General features: G+C 33.4%; 1 protein-coding gene across 2 annotated transcripts in view; it reads right to left on the minus strand.

The window, feature by feature from the left end:
- Positions 1-25,798, minus strand: part of TECRL (trans-2,3-enoyl-CoA reductase like) — a 150,941-nt gene that overhangs the window by 53,401 nt on the left and 71,742 nt on the right. Inside the window, exons 3-4 of one of the 2 annotated variants that reach the window (XM_077136991.1) lie at positions 8,157-8,201; positions 4,582-4,670 (exon numbers count right to left, since the gene is read on the minus strand). In XM_077136991.1, the coding sequence (XP_076993106.1) occupies positions 4,582-4,670; positions 8,157-8,201 (134 nt within the window). Of the gene's footprint in view, positions 1-4,566; positions 4,671-8,156; positions 8,202-25,798 lie in introns of both variants that reach the window. The other variant, XM_077136990.1, reaches the window with a different exon arrangement.

Here is a 25,798-nt window from a genome sequence, read left to right on the forward strand (position 1 = left end):
GAATTATCTCAATCTCTGATTGATTAAGATGACTGATGCTAGAAGGCCATTCATACATCTGAAATTCAATAAATCATCTTTGATAGGTGATAACATCATCCTAGTCTTCCAATTATCTTTAACATTTTTTCACATGAAATATTCTGCACCCTGTCAGAAATATGCAGATACACAAGGAATCAAGATATTGTGACCAAAATCAACAGAACTAGCAGATATGCAAAATCAATAACTTGAAAATTTGGATAACTGAATATTCAGACACAGATTTCAAAAAATCTTTTACATGTTTAAATAAATAAAAGGCAGGATTGAGAATTTCAGCAAATATCTGAAAATCCTGAAAAAAAACATATGGAAATGGAATATGAGTCCCAGAATGAAAATACAGAAAAAATAATGCAGAAGCAATAATTGAACAGATGATGGCAAATACTTTTTCAAATTAAATTCATATATCAAACCGTACACTCAGATATCACTATAAATCCAAAGAGGATAAATATAAACGTAAACCTAACTATGCACATCATAGTCAAATGGCTGAATGCCAAAAGAATGAAAATTTTTAAATCAGACAAAGAATAGACACGTTGCTTTCAAAGGAGAATAGATGAATTTAAACAGAAACAACTGGAGTCAAAAATCAAAAAATGAAATTTTGTGAAGTGAAAAAAAAATAACTGCTGAGATGGAATTATGTGTTCTATGAAAATATTCTCTAAGACTATCGGGTAAATATAAACATTATCTTGAAGAGAAATGAATACTGAGAGACGTCATCAGTGGCAGAACCTAAATTAAGCATTAAAGGTGTTCTTCAGGCAGAAGGATAATGATATCAGATGTAAACTCAGCAATGGAAGAAATAAATCATAGCAAAATGTGTAAATCCAAATAAATATTGGCTATATAAGATTATAGCAATGGATTTTGACTTTAAAATACAAAGAAAATTAAAATATGCCATAATAGCAAATGAGTCAGGAGGACAATAAATGGAATTCATATATCATAGTCTTTGAACTATCTATGAAATATTTTTGAATTTGTAGAATAAAATTGGATGATTTATATAAGTTTTTAATATTTTAGCATGTACAACATAGTCCCTTATGTAACCACTAGAATGAATTAAAAAGACCATATAATTACCACAATAACAAGGGACAAATATAAAAGATGCAATCCAGTAGAAGCAAAAAACAAAGGCAGATAAAGGACCACAGAACACGTGAGGGATATTGAAAGAATGTATAATGTTGGGAGATATTGAAAGTACACAAAAATACATCAGTCTTTTCCATAAAGATAATAGGTTATTATTAAAATTCAAACGTAAAACTATTAAACATTTAGAAAAAAATATAGAAGATTTTTGGCACTTAAAGTTAGGTGAAGGGTTTTTAGAAAGGGCACTAAAAGGACAATCCTTAAAAAAAATTGATATAATAGACAGCATTAAAATAAAAATATTTTGTATTGAAATAGTCCCTGTTAAGAGAATGAAAAGACAAAATTATAAACCACATATCCAATAAAGGACTTATATCTGAAATAAAGAACACTTAAAACTCAACAGTACATCCCAGAAAAACAAAAACCTATTCTCATGTAAATATGAGTACACATATACTCACAACAGCTTTATTTATAATAGCAAATGGGTAAATCATTAAATCAATTCCAGTACATCAATACAAATAGGTACTACTCACCAATAAAAAGAAACCAAGCGTTAACACACGCAACAACCAAGGTGGAACTCAAAGGAATTATGCTTAATGGGGAAAAAAGGTCAATATCAATAAGTGTTTGGTTCTATTTAAATATCATTCTTTGCATGACAGTACCATAGACATAGAGTACAGATTAGCAATTGCCAGGAGAAAAGGGGCATGAATACAGAGGTGTAATGTGAGTGGGGAGAACTTCTGTAGTGATAGAACAATTCTGTATTTTGATTTTGGTGGTAAATATATGAATTAATAAAAGGGCTAAATTTCATAGAACTATATACAAACACATACACAAATGAATGTATTAAAAATGGTGGAAATGGAATAAGATCTGTAACTACAGAAATTATTATGTTATTAAATTAACCATTTATTATGTCTTTCAACAAGTTAAGTGAGTCAAGAATCTTCACATCATCTGTAATAGTCCAATCAAACTTGATGAAAAATATTATTAAACTTTTAATTCTGGTCTTGCTAAATTAAAGAGATTAGTTCTAAAAATATGTTTGTTCTGTCTTTAAATAAGCATATTTTACTAGTGTACAAGACTGTTATGTGTGGTAAATATTGCTTTTGTTGTATAATTAATATAAACTGGGTATGATTGCAAAGTAATGTGCATATTTTTAGCATTTAATGGGACTGACTCATTTGTAGCAAAGGATGTGTGAAACATAGGGTTGTTTTAAAAATATTCAGGCTATTTCCAGAATTCTCTTTGTCACTTAGGTGACATTTCTCTCAAATAAGCTATAATTTTTTTAGTACAATGTCATAGATTTCTACCTTAACACTTTTTTCTCCATAGTGCTTATCCTGATGATGCAGCTAGAATGTTTCATGAATCCACAGTTATTGCAGCTCACCCTGACGCAATTTCCATAAAAAGAAAATTCTTTTATCAGACATGTGCACAAAGACCCTCTGATTATTTTAATCATTGAAGATGATTTTTTCTTGTCCAAAATCTCTTTCAGCAAATTTCTATAGAAATCATATTTAAGTATTGAAAACATTTTTGTTTACACATGCACGAATTAGTAAGGTGTTTCTAAACATGATGATAGACTTCACAGGGATTCAGAGGACTCTAAATTCTTTGTTTTTATTTCAAGAAATTAGCACTTAAAATCTTAGTAAACTTTGGAAACCAAAGCAACTATTTAACAACAACAATAAAAAAAAAACTTAAACATAGTTATATAATTACCTAATTACAGAGAGGAAACATAACATCAAAAGGAGAGATCATTAGGAAAGTAAAGCATGTGGCAGTATTTTAATGAACTTAAATTTGAATTTTCTCTTAGAGAACTCAATAATAATATATATATATTAGGAACACATTTGTAGTAAACTTTAAAGTTGATTGTTCAACTGTGAAGGGAAAGCTCAAAGCATTAGGAAAGTTAATGGCTACAATTAATGTTGGCAAAAGCAAAGCCATTTTGAATAGAAAATATTAAAAAGATCACTCCATCACAAGTGTGAAAAAACAGAATTTAATCAGAAAAAAACTTTAAAAGTTTAATCAATATAAAAAATAAGTTTAACATGGTTGAAAAACTAGAATGATTGTATTATTCTTTATATCAATGGCAATTAAAATTTTTACTTTTACTACCTCTGTCACTAAATATACCATAATATATTATGCTCTTGCTGCTGAATGTAGTCCATCTACCCATCACTCATGTATTTTAATATTTGTAAATTAATGTCACATATTTTCACCGTCTCTTAGCCCTCCATATCTTTTAATATAGTCTTCACCTTTGTAATGGCCTTGGATTCAGTTGCCACCACTTTTCATAGCTCCCATTATCCTCCAAGAAGCATCAAAAGAATAACCCTAAGCTCAAAGAAGTCTTACTCTATGTGGTGGATTGAGGCTTTATATAACTTGGAAACGCATGTTCTTAAATTTGATTCATTCCTGCAGATGTGGACCCATTATAAGCAAGACACTTTGATAAGGCTACTTCAGTTAGGGTGTGACCCACCTCATTCAGGATGTCTTAATATTTTCACTGCAGTCCTTTAGAAAGAGAATGAATTCTGAGCCAAAGAGAGAGAGAGAGAAAGAGACAGAGACGGAGAGAGAGAAACAGAGAGAGAGAAAGACACAGAAGAAAGAAACCAAAATCAAGAAAACTAAGGAAAAAAGGGAGATACCAGCAGACACCACCATGTGCCTTGCCATGAGGCAGAGGAGCCAAGACGCACAAGCAGCCAATCTTTGGGAAGACAGCATCACCTTGATTTGTACATTTTTCCTGATTCTAACCATTAGCAAAAAATTCCCATTACTTAAGCTAACCCATTTAATGGTATTTACTTTGAACAGCTTAGGAAACTAAAATACTTTTTCACTTTTAGAATTTCCAAAATTTCCACCCTCTGCCTCAGAAACTTCTTTTATTTTCTTTACTTTATATTTTATCCCCCCTATTTCAGAGGCCAAGATGGCCTTTGACATCCCCAGTGCTCCAAAAATGAAAAGGTAAAGAAATGCATTTTAACTGCCAAGACATAGAACAAACAGAGGTAAGTTACCCCTCATAGGATGGGTTGTCATAAGAAAAGAAGTTTATCTTCCTTTTGAGAAATGTGGATTTCCATTGACCTAATTACTGAGGGTACTTTGGTTAAGGTGTGACCTTAGCTTGGGTCACTATACATATTAAAAATGGAAAATTAAAAATACCATGTGGTATAATATTTTGATTCACTGTGAATTTATTTAGTATAGATAGTCCTTCTGAAACTATATTATTCAAACAAAATGTGGGAAATCTATATTATGTTTCAAACTGATACTTACTGTTGTCCAACTGACCTGTTGACCTAAGTCTGTAAAATAGAGTGTTACCATGGAGGAAGCTGCAATACTTTGAATGGTGACACAGTCCTTCAAAAAAGGGCCACCTAAAATGAAATAGCAAGGTAATATTTTAATAAATTTCAATGTATAATGATAAACGTTTTATTAAGTGAAACCACTGGCATCTGATGAATTTCATATACAATTATAGTTTGCAACAAATCTTTAAAATAACAATGAATATGTATCAGCCTATTTTATAAAATATATCGGGCAAATTTTCAACTGTGTGGTGGTTTCCCAATGTTATCTAACAAAATTCAGGGTAATTTATATTCAGAGAAACTTATAATATTAAAAAAATATCCTAATCAAATTAGTTTCAGGATTTTTCCAAAAATACAATTTTGGGTGCCAAATTTAAATAGCAACTGTTCTCTAAATGATGCTATTACAGGATGGATTATTTTGAGTAGATTAATTCAAGTTCATTCCAAAGCAGCAGTTCACTCCAAATGGCATAATTTACCCTTTTTATGAAAGATCACTCTGGATGCTATGTGAAAAATGGAAAGAGAGGAAGCAAGGAGATCACTTAAGAGGCACCAAAAACTGATCAAGCAAGAGATAATGTTTGCTTGGATTAGCGCAGTAATGGCCGAAATGTTAAACGCCATCAATTCCAGATATACACAGAGCAGGTTCAACTTGCTGACAAATTTATTGAGAAGAGAAGATTCAGCGAGATAAGGACAGCTTCATGTTGGCATGTTGCTGAGCACTTGTGTGCATTGCAATCTCATTACTAGACATGAAAAAGACAGGGGAAAGAACAGGATTTGGGTGTGAAAAATACTGATTTACATATGTTACAAATATATTTATATACAATATCAATTAAGCATTCATGTAGGAACTGTCAAGTAGGCAGCTGGGTAGAGGTGTCTGTAGTTAGTTGCAGGTCATTAACATTTGAAGCCAAGGGACTTGAGATTATTTTTGCATTCAGTTGCAAAGAAGAGAGTAGAAACTAAGACTGAGCTCACCAACACTTCAATTTTTAAGAATAATAAGAGATATATATATTTATGTATAGTTGCTGAGAAGAAGCTGCTTATGAAATAGGAGGAAAATACATGGGACTGGTGTTTTAAAAGGCATGTAAAGGAAATGTCCCATTCCTAAAAAAAACAAAAACTCACAAGTCTAGCCCAGCATGTGGGTATAGGAAGATATGTACAGAAATGACATTTTCAGCATGAATTCTAATAGCAAAACATTGGAAACAACTTACATGCTCACTTATAAATGAAATAATTTAGAAATATATATTTTTTATATTTAGACAAATGTAAACAACAGAAAAAAAGTGAATGGACTAGAGCTACATGTATCAACATGGATGAATCTCACAAATATAATTGGTAATCTTATTTTAACATTATCTTATGATAATTTTCGCTGTAGCTTATAATATCCCTAATCCTGAAAAAGTGTCCTTTCATTCCTTTCTTTCAAAGAAGCAGTTCATGTATCAGTTAGAGCCAGTGATGGGAAGAGAAGGGCCAGTTTTACCTATGTTTTGGCTTTCCAGTGGAGATGATCAGTGATTCTAAGAATTAGAAATTCAAACTTGTTCTTTTAGATTCTTATAAAATTATATCTAGCAAGGTAGCTAGAGAAAATAAATTTTCTTTACCAATTTGTAACTGCCTCCACCGTGCGGACAAACCCAGACTAGCCTGAAAAGGATGAGGGGACCACACAGAGCAGGGGACACCTGCTGCAATTGTAGTCATCCTTATCAGCTGTTCCCCAATAACCTGACAGCTGACTGCAGTCCCATGAAAAAGCCTAGAAAAGTTTAGCCGAGTCCAACCCAGCTCTGCATAACCAATGAGAATAGATTAAAGAGCTAAATAAATGCTTTTTATTTTAACCCATAAATCAATTTTTGCTATTTTATTTAGGTTCGGGAGACTTCTTTTGCAAGAAATTTAAAGATACTCAAATCGCATGGGGGCGTTACTTGCAGTGGATTACTCTGGCAACTATAGTCTTGATGTAAATACAAGTAAATATTCAGACCCTGCTTTGTTTTGGTATTTCCTTTATTTCTTCACATTATTAGTTGTAACTGTGATTGATGGAGCATTTACCGTATGCCTATTATTATATTTCTTTATGACCATAATGTGGTTTAACACTCACAAATAAAAGCCATAATTAGGTACTTTACTTACTCCAGTTTACTTAAGAAGACCCTATAGATCAATAAATAGAAGAGTGGGGTTTACAATTCTGGTCTGAGTGATTCAAGTAACATTTTCCTTCCACCATATCCTGCTGATCTCACTAAATTGGGTAACATGTTTTTCAGGTAAACTACTCCTTACTCAAACACCTAGTACACTCAACCAGGCTCATAAATCTGAGGGAAAAGTAAAATGTCACATTCACCTAAAAAGATGAACTAACATAAATAATCCAAATCTCAATTTGTGTTCTTCAAATTGAAATTATGCTTAACATTTTTGCCTGTGGCATTCTCAGTCTTCTTTGTATAAAAATCAAGTTCAGAAAGCACTAAGACTAATTCATTTCATGTTATTTCAGCATCCATATGTTGTAAAGCATTTACGCTCCTGGCTTTATTAGGCTGTGGCTGCAAAAATTAAAATAAATAAATAAATAAAAGGACATTACTCCGTTCTCTTAAACTTTAGCTAAGTGGGAATTTGGCTTTGAATATCTGAACAAGGAAAAATCTGAGGCCATCAAGAAAGTGTAGCTCCTAAGAACACTGTAGATTCCCATGTTTTTGTCATACAAGTCTCTGAGAAAAATGGTAGGCTTAAGACAGCAGTAAGCACAAGCACGGGAAATCATTATTTTTCTTTATATGCATCTGAGAAAAGACAGCCTGAATATGCATAAAAACCCCAGAAAAAATGCAGCTCGACAATAAATTGAACACCTTAGTAATTGAAATTTCTTAACAGAGATGATTCTTATGGGTGTACCTTTAAGGACTTTAACCAAGCATGTCCCCAAAATATACATTCTACCTGCAGCTTTTATTAAAATCAAAGAGCCCAAATTCAATGTCAATTTGATGCAAGAGTTAATGGATCTTAATGAGATCCTTTTAAAAGTATCCTTGGTAAATGATTAAGGTTTGAAATTATGAGAAACTTTATGTTTAATAGTGGATAGAATATTTCTTCCCCCAATTTAGTAGTTTCTACTGCTTCTTACACCACTTATTCTGCCTAGGAACAGCAAAGAATTGAAAGTGCTGCATAGTAACTCTGAGAATATTTTAGAAGGCAGCAGAATGTGGGAATGTAGCAGTTAAAGCTTTGGAGATAGAAAAATATTAGTTCAGATTCCGTTGAAAATATTCACTGACATTGGACATGTGAAAAATGTCCTCCTCCTTAATTGGAACATGATCTTTTGGGAGGACCAAATGTATATAAGACATATCATATACCTTGCAATTAGTAATTGCCAAATAAATGTTAGCTATTGATGATAAAAACAGGATTTAAAACTATATAAATAAATCGGTGAAAGGTGATTCTTACCACATTCTAACTGTAGGCCAACCCGGGAAGGGCACCACTTTGGACCTATTCAATGAAAAATAATCACATTTAATTTTCAGTGCAAGTGAAACATTTTATAAATCTGGTAGTTTCTACTAGAAGAAAGATTAGATTTGGGGAAGTAAATAAATGATTATTTAGTGTTAGAATTGGAGACAGTAGTTACCCTTGGTAGGTGGCTGGCAAAGAATAGTGTATAGAAACTGGAAGAAAGTATGAGAGTCATTTCAAGAGTTAGAAATTTTCGGCTTCTTCTACCAGTTACCAGTTAGGCAGGTGATTTCAGTTTGTGAATATGTACCAGTTCCCTGACCCACGACTGGTGCATTTTACTATATTATTCTTTAATAAAATGTGTATTTATATTCAACTAAGACAAGGAAGCTTTGATTTTGCTTAACATTTATTTCATATTCAATCAATAAAAGTGGAACATTTTCTCTATCATAAGCAAAGCATACTTGTTAATATGCAATATTGACTTCTAGTATTAAAAGTTTGCTGATCCTAGCAGAAATATTAAGTTTAGGATGTTTTCCTTAGACTGCCATTAGGAATAAATACTGTACTGAATAATACTATCTATAAAGGAAATCTGAAAATATCTTGAGTGTATATATATATATATATATATATATACACACACACACTCTATAATGAAAAGTTGATTCACAATTACAGAGTATTAATGTTTCCTCTAATAATATATTTCATGCCATCCTTTTAAAGCCTCTATAGAAAATCAACTATTAACATTTGAAATTCATTGTTATACAAAATTAACACATAGTAATAAATTAATTGAAGGAGATTTTCATCAAAATTTTCCATAATTGTTATGTTTGCTTCCAAGCGTTACATTTTAAAATATCAGTGAGAATTATGAAAATGTGATACAATTACATTATTTGAATCAATTTCGTCTAAATTTACTGCTTAAAGACAACTTGTACAAGCAACTGCTAGTGGACAAACAACTTATAAAGCAAAGATTTTAATCATAAGTTAAAATCTATTTAAGATTTTATATAATCATCATAGAATTTAGGAATGAGCAAGGCACAAAAGTTTGATAAGGTATTTAAAGAAAATATGGAGCTAAAGACACTTTAATTTTGGTTTTGTTTTTGTATTTACTAATAAAATTGCTATTATTTGTATAGCCGTTTTTTGTTCTGTAATGTAGACTAATATTATTGTTAAAATGCTAAAAAATTGCTAGACCTATTACGTATAGTGAAAATCTGCTGCTAATGAAGATAAAATTCAAATGAATGCAACAGACTTTTAATTGAGTTTATGAATAAACTATGGATACTATGCAAAACACAAATCTTATAAATATCCATTCATTATTTGCCAGATATTAATGGAGCACTATACTGGGTCTATTTAAGCTGTCAAACTCTGCCCACTGTATTAGTATTTTAATAACATTCTTGTAAGATGCCATTTTCAATGATATTTTGTGGTAGAAATGCCAAAAACAAACATGACTTGATATTCTAAGAAATATATGTATTTATGGACTGTTCTAGTTTGCTAGCTGCCAGAATGCAACACACCAGAGACAGATTGGCTTTTAAAAAAAGGAGATTTATTTTGCTAGTTCTTCAGAGGAAAGGCAGCTAACTTTCAACTAAGGTTCTTTCTTACGTGGGAAGGCACAGGCTGGTCTCTGGTGGCCTTCTCTCCAGGCCTCTGGGTTCCAAAAACTTTCCCCAGGGTGACTTCTTTCTACATCTCCAAAGACCTGGGCTGAGCTGTGAGTGCTGAGATGAGGTATGCTGAGCTGCTTAGGCTGTGCTATATTGTGCTCTCTCATTTAAGCACCAGCCAATTAAGTCAAACGTCATTCATTGCAGCAGGCATGCCTCCTAGCTGACTGCAAATGTAATCAGCAACAAATGAGGTTCACGTACCATTGGCTCATGTCCACAGCAACAGAACTAGGTGCCTTCACCTGGCCAAGCTGACAACTGAATTTAAGTATTAAGTCAATAAATCCAGGCTGAATTCACACTGATGACTAAGAAGAGCTAGAAACTCTAATTTTTTTTCCAGAACACATGTTCCCCGAACTTCTCAATGTGGATAAACTTTTAAGTCTATTTAGGAAATAAACTTGGCATATAGAGCTTGTGTTACATTTTTTGCACTCTGACATAATGAAAGAAAAACATTCATTGCCTATAAAAAGCCTTTAGATTTAGTTTCTGCAATCCTTCCAAAGAACAAAATATTTGAAACATTTTGTTGAAGTGCTCAGTGCTTCTTGAGGTAAGGCAGATTAGGCTAGATTAAAGACAGTTTCTAAAAATAAAGAACATGTGTTCCGTAAGGATTCTTGGAGTATTTGAATAGTCTAAAAGGTTACTTATAATGCTGAGTACATTGAATTTGGACAACTGGCTAACAGCTCAACTACTGCTATTTGGTAGCTCCAATGTCTCTGCCAATAAATTGTATTACTTAATATGCTGGGCATGATTTGTCTTACTCCTATCACAATTTAATCATTCCTTAGAGTTCTTCCCTTGATAATTGAAATTGCTTTTATCATTACTTAATTGTGATCTTGATAAGTAATGTTTTGCTGTTATATAAACATATTTATAATAAAGCAATGATTTTCAAACTGCTGGTTGTGGCCTATTTAAATTGAAAAAATGGATTTAGCACGCCATTCTAAGAATTATATTAAAAAAATAAATAATAGAATTAATGAAATGAAATGTCATGGCATGGTATGACATTGGAGGGAATATATCATAGTGAATTCCAGATAGGTTAAATATTGTTTCTTAAACTTTAAAAGATGAGGTATAAACATATGTCCCTATTTTTATGAAGAATAATATGCATTTCCTTCCCTGCATCACAGTAAAAATTATTGATGTCCATGACTGTAAACATATAAATTTCAATTTTCTAAAAGTATTTATTTTGGGTCTTTTATATAATATTGCCATTAATGACTGCCTTATATCCTGTGCCTAAAAAAAAAAAAATTACCTAGGAATTAACTTAACTAGGGATGTAAAGGACTTGTAAACAGAAAACTATATAATATTGCTAAAAGAAATCAAAGAAGATCTAAATAGGTGGGAAAACATTCCCTACCCATGGATAGGAAGGTTAAATATAGTTAAGACATCAATTCGACCCAATTTGATCTATAGATTCAGCGCAGTAGTAATCAAAATTCCAACAACCTACTTTTAAGACTTGGGAAAGCTATTTACCAAATTATCTAGAAGGGGAAGAGACCTTAAATAGTTAAAAGCATCTTAAAATGGAAGACCAAGTGGGAGGATTAACACTTTCTGATTTTAAAACTTATTATAAAGCCACAATGGTCAAAACAGCATGGAACACAAAGATAGAATGTTTGATTAATGGAATAAGATCAAGAGTGCAAAAATAGACCACCAAATCTACAGTCAGCTGATCTTTGACAAGTCCCCTAAATCCAGTGAACTGGGACAAATAAATGGGTATGGAAGAACTGAATATCAATAGGCAAAAGAATGAAAGAGGACCCTTACCTTACACCCTATACAGAAATTACCTCAAAGTGGATCAACACCTAAATATAAGAACTAGCACATAAAGTTCCTAGAACAAAATGTGGGGAAACATTTTAAAGACCTGGTAATAAGAAGTAGTTTCCTAACCTTTATACCCAAAGCATAAGCAAGAAGAGAAAAAATAGATAAATGGCAACTCCTCAAAATCAAATGCTTTTGTGCCTGAAAAGACTTTGTCAAAAAGATGAAAAGGCAGCCAATTCAGTGGGAGAAAATATTTGGAAATCACCCATCAAAAAAAGGTTTCATATACTGTATACAGAAAGAAATCATGCAACTCAACAACAAAAGAACAACCCAATTATAAAATGGACCAAAGATATGAATAGGTATTTTTGTGAATTCAAATATAGATGCCTACAAAGCACATGAAGAGATACTCATTTTCATTAGCTATAAAAAAATGTAGATCAAGACTACAATGAGATATCACCTCACATCTATAAGGATTTTTGTTATTAAACAAACAGGAAGCTACAAATATTGGAGAGGATGTGTAGAAACTGGGACACTTATTATACTGCAGGTGGGAATGTATTATGGTTCAGCCACTACGGAAGACATTTGGTGGTTCCCTAGGAAACTAAATATCCAGTTGCCCTATGACCCGATAAGAACACTACTTGGTATATACCAAGTAGAGCTGAAAGTAGTGACACTAACAGACATTTGCACACTGATGTTCACAGCAGCACTATTCATAATCACCAAAACATGTAAACAACACAAGTGTGCATCAACAGACACCTATATTAACAAAATGTGGTACGTACATACAATGGAATATTATGCAACAGGAAGACAAAATGACAACCTGAAGCACATGACAAGATGGATGAGCCTTGAGGACATAATGATGAGTGAAATAAGACAAACTCAAAAGGTTAGAGACTGTATGACTCTACTTTTATGACCATGAAAAATTTCTAGCTTATAATGTAGAATATAGGGATCCTAGAGGCAAAAAGAAGGTAGAGATGGGTAAATGGTTAGTTATTGAGGTTGAATTCAAAGGTAAAGGAATAGATAGGAGTGAAGGCAGTTCACTAGTGGGTCTATAAGTACTATTACCATATTGAAGGTGAACATGTTTGACAGGGGTTGTATAGACCCATGTGTCCCACTGATTAACATTGGAAATATAAACAAGTTCTTACACAAAATACTTCAAAGATATGAATCTTGTACAAAAAGTTTATAAGTTAAAGGTATGGGGGGAAACTGCTATTATATGCCACAAACTATGTTTAACAGGAAAATATCAACAGTACCACAGCAATACCAGGGATAAATAATGGGGGAAAGGACAAGAGTTAAGGGGAGATTTAGACATTTTATTTGGTGGGAGTGTGTTTATTGATTGTCTTTCTCTAGGAAACAAAGATATCTAAAATTGAGAGTGTTGACGGACTGTTGGCTTTGTACATTATATGCGATGCCCAATGAATGGGGTTGCCAAGAGATGCACTGACTGAGAAGTACATTGATAAACAATGGTGTACACGTATGATTTAATATTGTGCTGCTACAAAAAAGAACAAAGTTGTGAAGCATGCAACATTGTGAATGAACCTGTGGGACATTTGGTGAGACAAAATAAGCCAGAAACAAAAGAGTAACTATTGAATGGTCTCATTTAGAAAACGCTTGTAAAAAAACAGGGGCCTAGATTGCAAGTTCTTATTGTAATCACATTTAGTCCGAGTGGTAATTAGTATTTCTGAAATTTGAGAGGCTGTTTTATACATGTATAACCTGGTATTTAGCGATACGAATGAAGCTGATCAGGTCTGGATTAAGGTTTAATTCAGAACATAGGGGTAAGGAAGACATTGTCTATAATTTAGAACCTCATCTACTTTTTGAGACTAAAGGAAGATAGTTTTATTTTGTCCAGAACCTAAATTTTCTATAGCACCAAATCTAAATCAAATTATCTGGATAGCTCATTTAAACAATCCAAATACAGGGAATAAGAATGAGGGCTTTTATTCCTGTATAGCTTAATGTAATGCCTGGATACATCCAGAGCATATTGAATGGATAATAAAAAAGTATTGGCAAAGTCTCTTTGAGGGATGGGAGAAAAAAAATGTGGAACTATTAAACTAGTAAACTTTACCACCAGGGAAACCCTGATACGGTGTCAAACATTAGGAACACCCATATCAATAGTCCAAGCCCTTGATCTTGAGGTTTGCTCTTGTGAAGCTTATGTATGTAGTGGAGAAGCTTAACTTATCTATAGGTATACCTACGAGCTACTTCTGGAGGACCTCATTTGTTGCTCAGATGTGGCCTCACTCTCAGTAAGCTCAACTCTGCAGGTGAAATCATTTTCCTCTCCCCTATGTGGGAGACATGACATCAAGGGGTGAAAGTTTCCCTGGTGGTGTTGTGGATGAGTCACAGGGATAGGTCTAGCCCTGACACTGTGGGATCAACAACACCATCTTGAACAAAAGGGGAAAAAAGTGTAAGAAATCAGGTATCAGTGGCTGAGAGAGTTCACATAGAGTTGAGAGGCTACTCAGGAGGTCACTCTTATGTAAACTTCAGTTAGACATTGCTACCCACCATAACTTGCCCAAACCCAACCAAAACCATTCCAGCCAATGGTTTTAGCCAATTAGGGCAATATAAAAGAATCTACAAAGTTTCCATGCACTGGGGTAACTTTCCAGAAACCTACAATCTCCAGATGGGTCCCTGGACCAGTTAAACCCTGAAGTGCAAAGGGGCCAGCCTCTCCAGAATATCAACTAGTTCCATCCCTCTATCCCATATTATTTACAGCCCCTCCCAACATGAACAAGTTAGAATGGCCATAGCCATACCCCAAAAGAGTGAGAGAAAGATCAAAGGTAAAGGTGGAGTTATACAGAGAAGGTAGGGTTTAACAAATGAGTATGATTGCTGAATCATTATATTGATATTTCTTTTAGTCTCCAGTACCTTAGAGCAGCTAGAAGTAAAAACCTAGAATTGTGGAATTGTAAGCCATACCAAACTCTGAAATCTGTTCTGAAAATTGTTGCAATATGCTTTGAAATTTATTGCTTTTTTGGATATATGTGTATTTATTATTTTTCACAAAAAAAAGAAAAAAAGAATCAATTGTGGTGAATGAAATAAAAATCCTTCTAGCCTCCAATGTTCTGGACCAGCTAGATGGAAAAATCTGAGATGATGGAATGGCAGCATCTGAGATGATGGACAACTTCGGGAGTTGTTCTGCAACTACCTGTTGAAGAGTGCTTTAAAAATATTGAGTTTTCCTTTCTTTGCTTTGTATATATGTTATACTACACAATAAAAAACTTTAAGGTGCAAGGGTGTTTCAGTGGTGGAATGCTTGCCTTCTATGTGGGAGACCTGGGTTTGATTCCAAACCATGCACCTAAAAAAGAAAAAAAATGTTTAAAAGATCAATTTGTTTCTATTTCTTCAAAATGACTTTTTTTAAATTTTGAATGATATGGAGAAAAAGCTATAGTAAAAATGATATACTGAACCATTTAAAATATGTTATAAGCCATATTCATTCAATTATATATGCCAGCCACCTGCCCGTGCTTTCTTTCAATTTAAAACCATGTTTATTGTCATTATTTTTATTAGTAGTAGTATTTCTCCCATAAGATATTGGTCAACAATCTAAATTTGAACTTAATTGAACCACTCTCTCTCACTTAAATCTCTAAGTTAAACTTTCCCCATTTTCCTATCTACCCCCTCTTTTCACACTACCAGACAGATCAGGAAGGAAAAATATTGAGCAGACTTAAGGATTAAATTAAAGAAATGGCAACATGATGGATTCTGCATAGTGGACCTGATGACTTTGGGGAGGAAGAAAAGACTGATTTTTTTGTTGTTGTTGCTTCTACCCTAGGACATTTGTGGTCAGTGTGGTGAGATGTGATGAAGTATTAATAGACACTGACCGTGGTCCTGAGAAATATACAATGTTGGGCTGGCTCTGTTAAGGGATTTAGTGAGAGAAAGTTAAACAATATTTTTACAAGTTTCTATATTCCAGTTCAGCCTGTCAAGATTCCAGAACTGGCTGTAGAATATAAAAGTGAATTTGCCTGGACTGTCCCCTCCAACCTGCCTGCTACTAGACCCAAATATGGCAATCAAGGCTAATCTGCTTCCAGCAAGGAGGTAATAAACAACAACCATATTTGATTTACACTAGATTTTAGAAAAAGATTCTGACTGTTCATAAAAATAGTGGTTGTCAACAACATCTTTATGTGGCATGAAAATGAACAAAAGAATAATATCACCAATAGTTAATGAAGTTTTGATAGTAAGTAGTAAAGAAAAAACAGTGCTTCTCAATCTCTGTGTTCTTTCTGCCTTAATAATGTAAATGCTAAAATAAACATAGTTACGAGGCCATTAAAATCCTATTGGAGGGAGGATTTTTTTTTAATCAGTCTCTTAACTTTATGAACTTAATTTAATGTAAAATAACCTTCTAAAAAGATCCAAAATAATTATAAGCGTAATTGAAAATTTCCTGATGGTCATCTTTAAGAAATGTGGAAAAGTGAGATAATCCAAATACCATGAGACCTTTCAGAATTTATAAATAAGGGAGAAACGATGGCTATCTGAAATTACAGATTAATTTAAAACACTCCCTCATGTCAAAGCTCTAGATATAACCAAACTTCCTCTTCTTCATAGTGCTTCAGTATGCACTTCTGTGGAATTCATGTATAATTTGAAATCACGAGACGTGGGCAAAAGACAGGTAGGTATATAGATAGTTGATTGATGATTCTATGAAAACTAGGATGGGATCAGGTCTTCTCTGAAAAAAGTATGTTTATTAGCATTGATTGTGAGTCTGCTTAGTATCAGGGGCATTTTCAAATACCCTATTTCAGGATAATCTTCTAAGGAAAGAAAATAAAATAAACCAAGAATGTAATAAGAAACAACAAGTACAAGGTAAATTAAGAAAATCCATTTTCCAGAGGAGATGACAATAATGTCCTTGTACTGAAATTTAATGAAGTTACACCTGAGTTTTGCTTATACTTCTAGATTTAACAGTTTAAAGGGAAGATAACATGCAAAACAGCATCCATTTAAAATTGTAAGTATGGTGATTGCTCTTGAAATGATTTTCATGAGATGCCTCCAAAACAAGTATATATTTTATCGAAAGAATAGATTAAGAGGGACACCAATTGTTAAGTATAATAAAGACAAGAATTATTGAAAAGAACAGCCTTAGGATCAACTGGAAAAAAAAATGTTTTCGTGCAAGGTAATAATTTTATTAAAATAAAAAGTAGCTAATAATTGGTTTTCTGTCACAGATATATGTGAAGTGTTATATTTAAGGGATAGTGTAGCATAGAGTCCTGCATTTAGTGGAAAAATAGATGGAAAAACATTAAAGGGTCTTGCCACTTCACCAGAAGGCATCTCATTTCATATCATTAAAATAAGATACTTGAAAACATCCTTAATTATGTAGATTAAAATGAGGAAACTGGCTGGCATAATAAATGTATACAGTAGTTTTTTATTATTATAAAATACTCATGCATATGTTCGAGATAAGTCTTAAAACTTACCCACATTTAGACATATATTTTGGCAGTGAAAAAAGAAAAAACAAGTATGATGAAATTATTTACCTAAATTCAATCAATGATTTAATGGTTAAGTCTTTTCTATCATCCAAGATTCATTATCCTCAATTTACTAATCTTTCAAAAATACTACGCTGTTTTGTAAAGACTAGTTTCAAGAAAAAAAAGCGGTAAAGAAATCACTGAAGAGAAAAGACAGACAATACATGCTGGTAGTCTTATTCTTCACTTACTTCATTTCTTTAGGACTTAATTGACACTCGTAAATTCTGATTTCATCTCATCTTGTATATGTCATGTGCATTAATACTTTTGAAAGCCTGACACTTCAATAGCAAAATCAAAGTATCAAAAAAAAGTGATGTTGGGGAGAGGTGGGCTAAATTCGCAGCATAGGAAGCTGTGGAGTTACTACGGCAGCTAGTGAACCGCCGGGAACTATCTGGAACAACTCTTTGGGGGGCTTCTGTGACCATAGGTACAATGTACACAGGCCTGGAATGGATGGAAGGGCTGAGATCACAGCACAGAACTGTCAGTAAATTCTTCCATGCTGTGGAGGATGGTGTCCGTCTCCCATCGGTACAGCAAGCTTTCTCACAGTCTCCAAGTGGTGGAATACAGAAATCCTTTCTGTGAGGAGTAACAGAGAGAGAGCTCAATGAGCTTCTATCATGAATTTGATTAACAAACTTTGACTGCTGAAACCAAGCTCTGGGCACAGATAGAACATCAGGGACAACATACAAAAAAAAAAAAAAAAAAAAAAAAAAAAAAACAGAGACCTTTGAGGTTGGCAGAGCTCAGAATCCCGGAAAAAGGTATGCCCCAAGAAAAAGGGAGCATAGATCCAGGTGCCAATTCTGGTCTTTGATTGGCAAAACTGGGGTGCTGGGAATCTACTCTAAAAATGATTTTTTTTTCTTTTTTACATTTAGGTAGCACATTAAAGAGAGCAGCAGGAATTCACAGCTTTTAGCACTGCCCCCGGACAAGAGTGGAATTAAGAAGTGACTGAGAGACAAAGAAACAAATTAGGTGAAGGAGATAGTTCCCTAAAGGGCAGATCTTCCACAAGAAAAGAGGGTGGCAGGGTCCAGAGCAAATGATCACAAGCATTCAGAGAATTTAGACTCCTGGGGATGAGATGTCAGCAGCAGTTTCAATGTACAAACAGCAGAGGCCAGGCTGTCTCAAGTATGTTCCCAGAAGGAGAGATAGCGGGTGCTGTTTTAGAGTCATCTAATGTTCCCAGCCTGCAAAGGGGGCTGAAGAGCAGCTCCCTTCACAAAAAAAGAAAAAAAAGGAAAGTTAGTGGTCAATGTTCAGCACAGGTGGCGACTGTTATTTAGAGAATTCAGAACTTCAGAACTCAGGAGCTGGAAAACAGAAACAGTTTAAGCCTACCTTCTGCCTCAACTTCTGTCTCAATCATGCCCCTGGCAGGGACAGGGTCTGCTGAGAATGAAAAGCACAGTATCACTGCCTATGGGCAGCAGCAGTCTGACAAGTGCCACTTGCTGGACATAACAGGAAAAGCAAAGAATTAAAAGGTTTTACAGGAACGACTGCCACCCTACTGTCTTAACCCCAGGAATAAGTCTTCCTTTTTTTCACACAGTATTCATGGGTCCTAGGCCTGTCTTGTCTGGGAGAATCTGTTGGAGTTGATCCTAATTTGGGAGACCCTCCTCCTAAAGCCAGACCTTCTGGTAAATGTTGCTAGAGGTAATGAAAAGAGTGTTAAAAATATATAAAGGCAAAAAAAAAAAAAAAAGCAAGTGGAACAAAAGAAAAAGCAGATCAACATTCCATGAGGATGAAGAGGGAAAAGAGAGAATTTTCGTGGGGGTGAAACAATGTGCACACACAAAATGGGTAATCTCAAAAAAACTTTCATATAGCTAAGCCAAGAACCAGAAAAATGAAAGCTGAAAAATTCTGATCAGTTAAACAGAAGCTATGTTAGAGGGCTAGAATAAGTTGAGCTGAATGTCAAAGAACAAATAGAGAATAAAGCTAACCAACAAGAAAACCCAAGCAAAAGAGAGAAAATGAAGTCCATAATAAACTAATCACGGAAATCAGAATTCTAGACACCAGCAAAAAATCACGAGTGAAAAAGGAAGCAAGAAGATATGGCCCAGTCAAAGATCAAACTGTCAGAGATCAAACTGACATTTCACCTGAGATACAGGAGTTAGAAACAAATAAACAAAGATGTTCAAACATATCTTCTAAATCAATTCAACAAGTTGAAGGAAAACGTAGCAAAAAAAATGAAGGGTATAAAGAAGACACTGGGTGGCCATACAGAAGAACTTGAAAGCTTGCAACAACAAATGCCAGAACTTGTGGTAATGAAAGGCACAGGAGAAGAGATGAAAAGCACAATGAAACATACAATAGCATATTTGAAGAGGCAGTAGAAAGAATTAGTGAACTAGAGGACAGGACATCTGATATCCTACACACAAAAGAGCAGATTCAAAAGGAATGGAAAAATGTGAGAGCCTTAGGGAATTGAATGACAACATGAGGCACACAAATATAAGTATTATGGATGTCCCAGAAGAATAAGAGTAGGTAAACAGAGCAGAAAGAATAATGGAAGAAATAATCGCTGAAAAGTCACAACTTTTATGAGAGAGATAAAATTACATGTCCAAGAAGCACAGCATTATATGGTCTGTGACTATATCTCAATAAAGTCACATTAAAAACTTGAAAATAGAAAAGTTAGACACTTTTTGCCCAAGGGAAGCATAATTCATGGGGATTGAGCCTGAAAACCCAGGTTTTCTGAGTCTGAGTGCCACAAACATACCGCATTTACCTCTATGCATTTCTGCTGTGGCAGGCAGGAGCTCCCCTTCTTTCTGGTCAATTGCATGCACAGCTAAATAAAAACACCTATTTCCAAGCCTTTGACTGCAAATAGATTATAAAACATAAAAGCATCTAGAAAGTGAAGAAAAAGTAATTATTTTACCACAGAGCCTGCCTATGTAGAAGAAAATGGAGAGTGTACCTTTAATGCCTTATGGAACCAACAGACAAGGAACCAGCTTCTCTTCCTTCAGGCAAAAAGTACTGTCCTTCTGCCCCACAAAAAAATATTTGCAGCTGCCATTCTGGAAACAACTGAGATAATGCTAAATGTTTATTTTCAAGTACTTGAATTTCCCCCCCTTTTCACCCAATAGCTTATAGTATGCTTAAAAATGTAGTCAAGAAGTATTAGTGTAAAGATTATTTGAATACAATTAGGTGAATTTCAGACTTATGTCTCTGGAAATATTACCACTGTATAGACAAAAATCAATTCCCTCTTGGTTTTTCTGACATACAGCACAGAACCGTGCTCTTAACCAATAGTGACAGAATAAGAAAATTCTCAGCATGAGGAGTAAGTTCCAGGGAATCTTTAGAACTGGGTTTTTCAAACTATGGGTCATATTCCATTAGTGAGTCATAATCATTGAGAAAATAAGATAGACTAGGAAATAGCAAAGTGCATAGCCCATAGTAAGATTAGTACTTTTTCATGAAGCCCCTGTTTTACCTTTTATATACATATATATACATGTATATGAATATTTATGTCTATAAACTTGCAGGTACGGAGTTGTGATATAAAGTGTCTTTTTTGATGTAAGACATGGTAAAATGTGTTTGAAAACTACTGTCTTAGAAATAATTCCATTCTTCTGTCCCATAATATAGATATCCTTCCTCAGCTTGAAGCAGCCACAAGGTCATTGTCCCAAATTCCTCAAGACTGATGAATGAACAAAATATAAGGGGAATTGTAAGTTCTGGCTACATTTCTTGTTTATATTTATTTATTGTTATTTAGTTATTATCTTATGGTAGCTGAATAATTTGTAACATTGCTATAAGAATGTATCATCACATATAACAAACAGCCCATACCAAGGCAAGTTGGGGTGATATATGGGAATTGCGTATTCTATACGTCATTGCTCTATAAACCACATCTTCCCCAATAAAGAAAATAATCCTGCCTTAGAAAACAAATCATGTAGGTTTTAAAAGATTTATATCTTTCCCTATATCAATTAATCTATGGAGCCTCATTATATGGAAACAATGGAAATTTACTAAATGCATGATCATTTATCTGTGTCACATTGCTTTTGTAAGAATAGAGGTGTGTTTCATTGTCATATAATACATATTAGTATCTTCCATGTACCCACTTATGTGATGTCCTCATCTGTTTAGCATTCTTCTCATCCTTGAATTTTTTATAAATTAAAGAGAAAAACAAGCAGTAGCCCAGAATGACAAACACAGTTCTTTGGAAAGTAAAATCTTTAAGACACATTGAAATTTAGAGAAAGAAAACAGAACTGAGGAAGGGAAAATGTAAGAAAAGAGAAAAAAATGAGGAAAGCCTTAAAAGGTAATATTTTACTCTTCGAAAGAAAGTAGAGTGAGTCAGACGAAAAATGCATTGGCAATTTTAAAGATATATTACATCTTTTAATATATATAGCAAATCCATACTCTGAAGTAAATGTAACTTTGTAGAAAATACGTTGTTTCCCTAAAAATAATAAATCAAGATAGCAGATAATAAAGTTGATGTATGATACAATAGTATAATTAGTGCTGCGACTTTCCATAATCAACTAATTGTATTTGTTTGGCTATTATATTGCTATTTTTATAACTTCCCAATATATTCACACTAATAATAAATAACCCTCAAATTACATATATAAAATGTAATTTATGAAATGGAAAGTAAAATTAATGTACTCAATTACCAGTTTTTAAAGAAAACAAATTTAAAAGCAGCATATCACACAATGTTTAAAGCCCAGATAATCCTGCAAAAAGTTCTCACTACATTTTATGAAGCAAAAGTCAGGGTTCTCTGCCCATTTATATTAATAAGGAAAGAGGAAAATAAGGAAAGAAAAATGAGAAAAGATAAAACAATGAAAAGTCTCTCAAAGTTTAGGATAACCAAAAGACATTTGTATAAAAGCTGGAAAAATTGTAACTGTTTGCTAAGCAATACCTAATTTTGCATTGGATGCAGTAATGTTGGGACAGCTGTGTAATGTCTGGAAGTCTTAATGCTCTTCTGAAACAAAACCTCTCAGTTTATTTTCTGAATTCTGAATACTAAATCGACTTGAGTTTTTGTGCCCTATTACTGTAGGACCTTTTGCTTCTAGCAGCCAGTTACACTAGGTATTGGAGATTATAGATTATTTTAATTGAAACAGTAATTGAGGTGTCTCAAACTTGGTCGTTATTCTCTGTAATAAGTAGCATATTTCTGATTAACCTTTATTTTGAGGCACCAAATGAAATTTTGGCATTTACCATGGTTTCTTCCTTTGGGTTACACATGAAGTCTGTTTTATTCCTTTCGGTTTCTAAATTGTGGAAAACCTTCTCAGCTTCTTAGCCTCTTAGTTGCCTAATATGATATGATGTATAATATTTTAAGCCTTCATTTTTTGTCATCTGTCTTTCATAATTTTAATCCCTTTATCTTTCCATTCTGCTTTCTAAGCAATTTATTTAGATTGCTGTTTATGATTTCCTTGGCTCATTATAATGATGGATTAGATCCCTGTATGTTTAGCATAACCAAAAGTTTCTACTTACTGTAATGGCAGAATATGTTCTCCAACCTTTCCCTCCCATTGAGGATAACTAGAAAAAACATGACTTTATCCAGAATTTCTAATGACTTCTCAAACTTTTCATAGATAATATCTAGATCTCAATAAAAAGTAATCTGGCATGCAAGAAGATGAGTCATGATTAAAAACCAAGGAAAAAACAACATGGAATTAAAAAGATGTACATAGAATCCAGATAATGGTGTGTTTAGACAAAGATTTAAAAATAACTATTATTAATATAGCCAGAAAATAAATGATAAGGAAATTTTAGCTAGAAACCCAAAAACCATAGAAAGAATCAGATAGAAATTCTGGAACTTCAAAGTATAATAAGTGCAGCAAATATTGGTAGATGTGCTTTAAAGGAGATAATTTCAGTGGAAGAGAAAAATGGTGAAGTGAAAGTTAGAAGAAAATATCCAAAATAAGCAAAAATAGACATATGCATGATCTAGAAAAGGGTGTAAGAGAAATGCAATATACAATGAAAAAGTCTAATATCGGTGAAATGGATATGTTAGAGCAAAAATCTTAAAAAAAAATGCAAAAACTATATTGGAACAGATGATCACTGAGATTTTTCCAAAACCAGCAAAAGATATGAAGATTCAGATTAAAGAAATGAAGTGACTACCAATATGGATAAATACAATACAAATCATAAGTATGGAAATTATTGCTGAACAGCTGAAAACAAAAGGAAGGGATAAAAGACAGATTAAAAAAAACAAACAATAAATATGACCAACAAAGAAATGACAGACTGTTAGCAGCTTTTTAAAGAGCAAAGCAGAATGTATTGACCAAATTGCTTCCAAATGAAGTGCCTTGAAAAAAGATAATTAAATAAAGACATCATTAGTTAGATTGAAAAAGGTTACAATCAACTGACACTTTCTGTCTGTTATTAGATAACATCCATAGCATTGTCTTTGAGGGAAAGAAATCTATTGGAGAATAAAAAGATAAGGTAAATTAGACAATATTGAACCAAAAAACTGACAGATAAGTGGATCATTTTGTATCAAATAGAATATCTATCTAATTTGATTGTATAAAATTATAATAATTTCATGCATTTACAAAAACAAAATATTGAATAATATATAAAATAGGAAGTACTTAATATACTTATATTAATATCATATCATATTATATCATATCATATTTCTACTGGACAACATATAACATAAAATGGGAAGTATTTGGATTTAAAAAATTCTAAACAACTTGAGATATTTAGGAATAATGCAGAAATATTGAATAATCCCAGATATTGGTAACAGTATTTAAACATTTTTAAACATTGCCATTAGTAAAATTTCCTACTACTCTTAAGTCAAATCTTTTCTCAATAACTGCCATCCATACTCCTTTTTCTGAAATCCAAACACTGTGCATTTCTTTCTCCTTTCCTGTCAGGCAAGAGCTCTGCTTCAGTGGAAATTCTCACCTGTACAAAATAAAATTAAGGAACAGGAATTGCACCGATCAGAAGAAATAGTGTCAACAAGGGAATGGAATGTTAAATAGGATATGTGAGAGCATGACAGAATGTCCTGTGCACATTGCATTATCATTTCAAGTAACTTGTTTTATTAGTAAATACTGCTACACTGTTTTCAAAGAGTGAAAGCTTAAAAACCTGAAGGACAGGTACATGAATTCTTTGGTTTGCTTTGATATGAAATAAACATTAAGTATTACTTAAAGCTCTCTCATCTGCTAAATTTATGGCTTCAGATTTAATATTGTTGAATTAGCTGTTTTATGTGTTAGAAATAAATCACTCAGTACAGTATTCACTAGAACTAAATGAACCATTTTATTTCCTCTAAACCATTTATTTTCCATTTTTAAAATTCCACCTACATAATTAAGTTATCAAACAAAACTGGAACTGAGGATGCCAGTAAGATGTTTAATGGTTTAACATTGGATGTGTGATAGTGTTTATGAATCTGAAAAATAAGAGACTCATTTTCCCCTCTCATCTCCCCAAAAGTTATTAAAACTCAACCCAGCTTCAGCTAATGTGTAGACTTTTTACTGATCCTGAAAATAAAATGCATCTGCTAGTGTTTGCTATAACAGAGCTCAAATAAGAAAGACAGAGTGCTGTGGCACTGTTTAATCAGAATTACAGAGCAAGACTTCTGTTGGGAAGCAAAGATGTGGTTCTAAAAATGGAAAGATGTAAAAGCTGCATAAACCAATACCCAGAATTATAAAATAAAATGAGAATGAAGGGAAGCGTCATAAAGCCACTTCTCTTAAGCCATTATCCTAACACAATGCAAGTCACAAAACACGACTAATATGGGGCAGGAAGAAAAGTGTACAGAGTGCACCAAAGTATTTCTTGATTCAAAGTGTTTAAAATTTGCCATCAATTTATCCCTCAAATTATCCCTCAGAAATTGTCTAAGTGAATACTGGGATTGAACCATAATCCTACTTTCGACACCATCACCTGGCCAAACCTTTCAGAGCATGCGTCAACACCATGACATTCTCCCAGTTCTGCTCTGCATGACCACTAATTAGCCCTGACTAATTAGACCACCTCTCTTGGTCTTCTCAGACTGTCCCATTGTTTTAAAGGAATTCACAGAGAGTCTCCAGCAGAAACATCTAAATCATTAAGCTCCATTGGAAAAATAAATCTCTCCTTCATCTTGCTTTACTGTGAAATAGCTCTAAACATTCTGCAACTGGTATTCATTCTCCATACAAAA

Source organism: Tamandua tetradactyla, chromosome 19 (genome assembly GCF_023851605.1).
Source record: "Tamandua tetradactyla isolate mTamTet1 chromosome 19, mTamTet1.pri, whole genome shotgun sequence".
In the NCBI taxonomy this organism is placed as follows: Eukaryota; Metazoa; Chordata; class Mammalia; order Pilosa; family Myrmecophagidae; genus Tamandua; species Tamandua tetradactyla.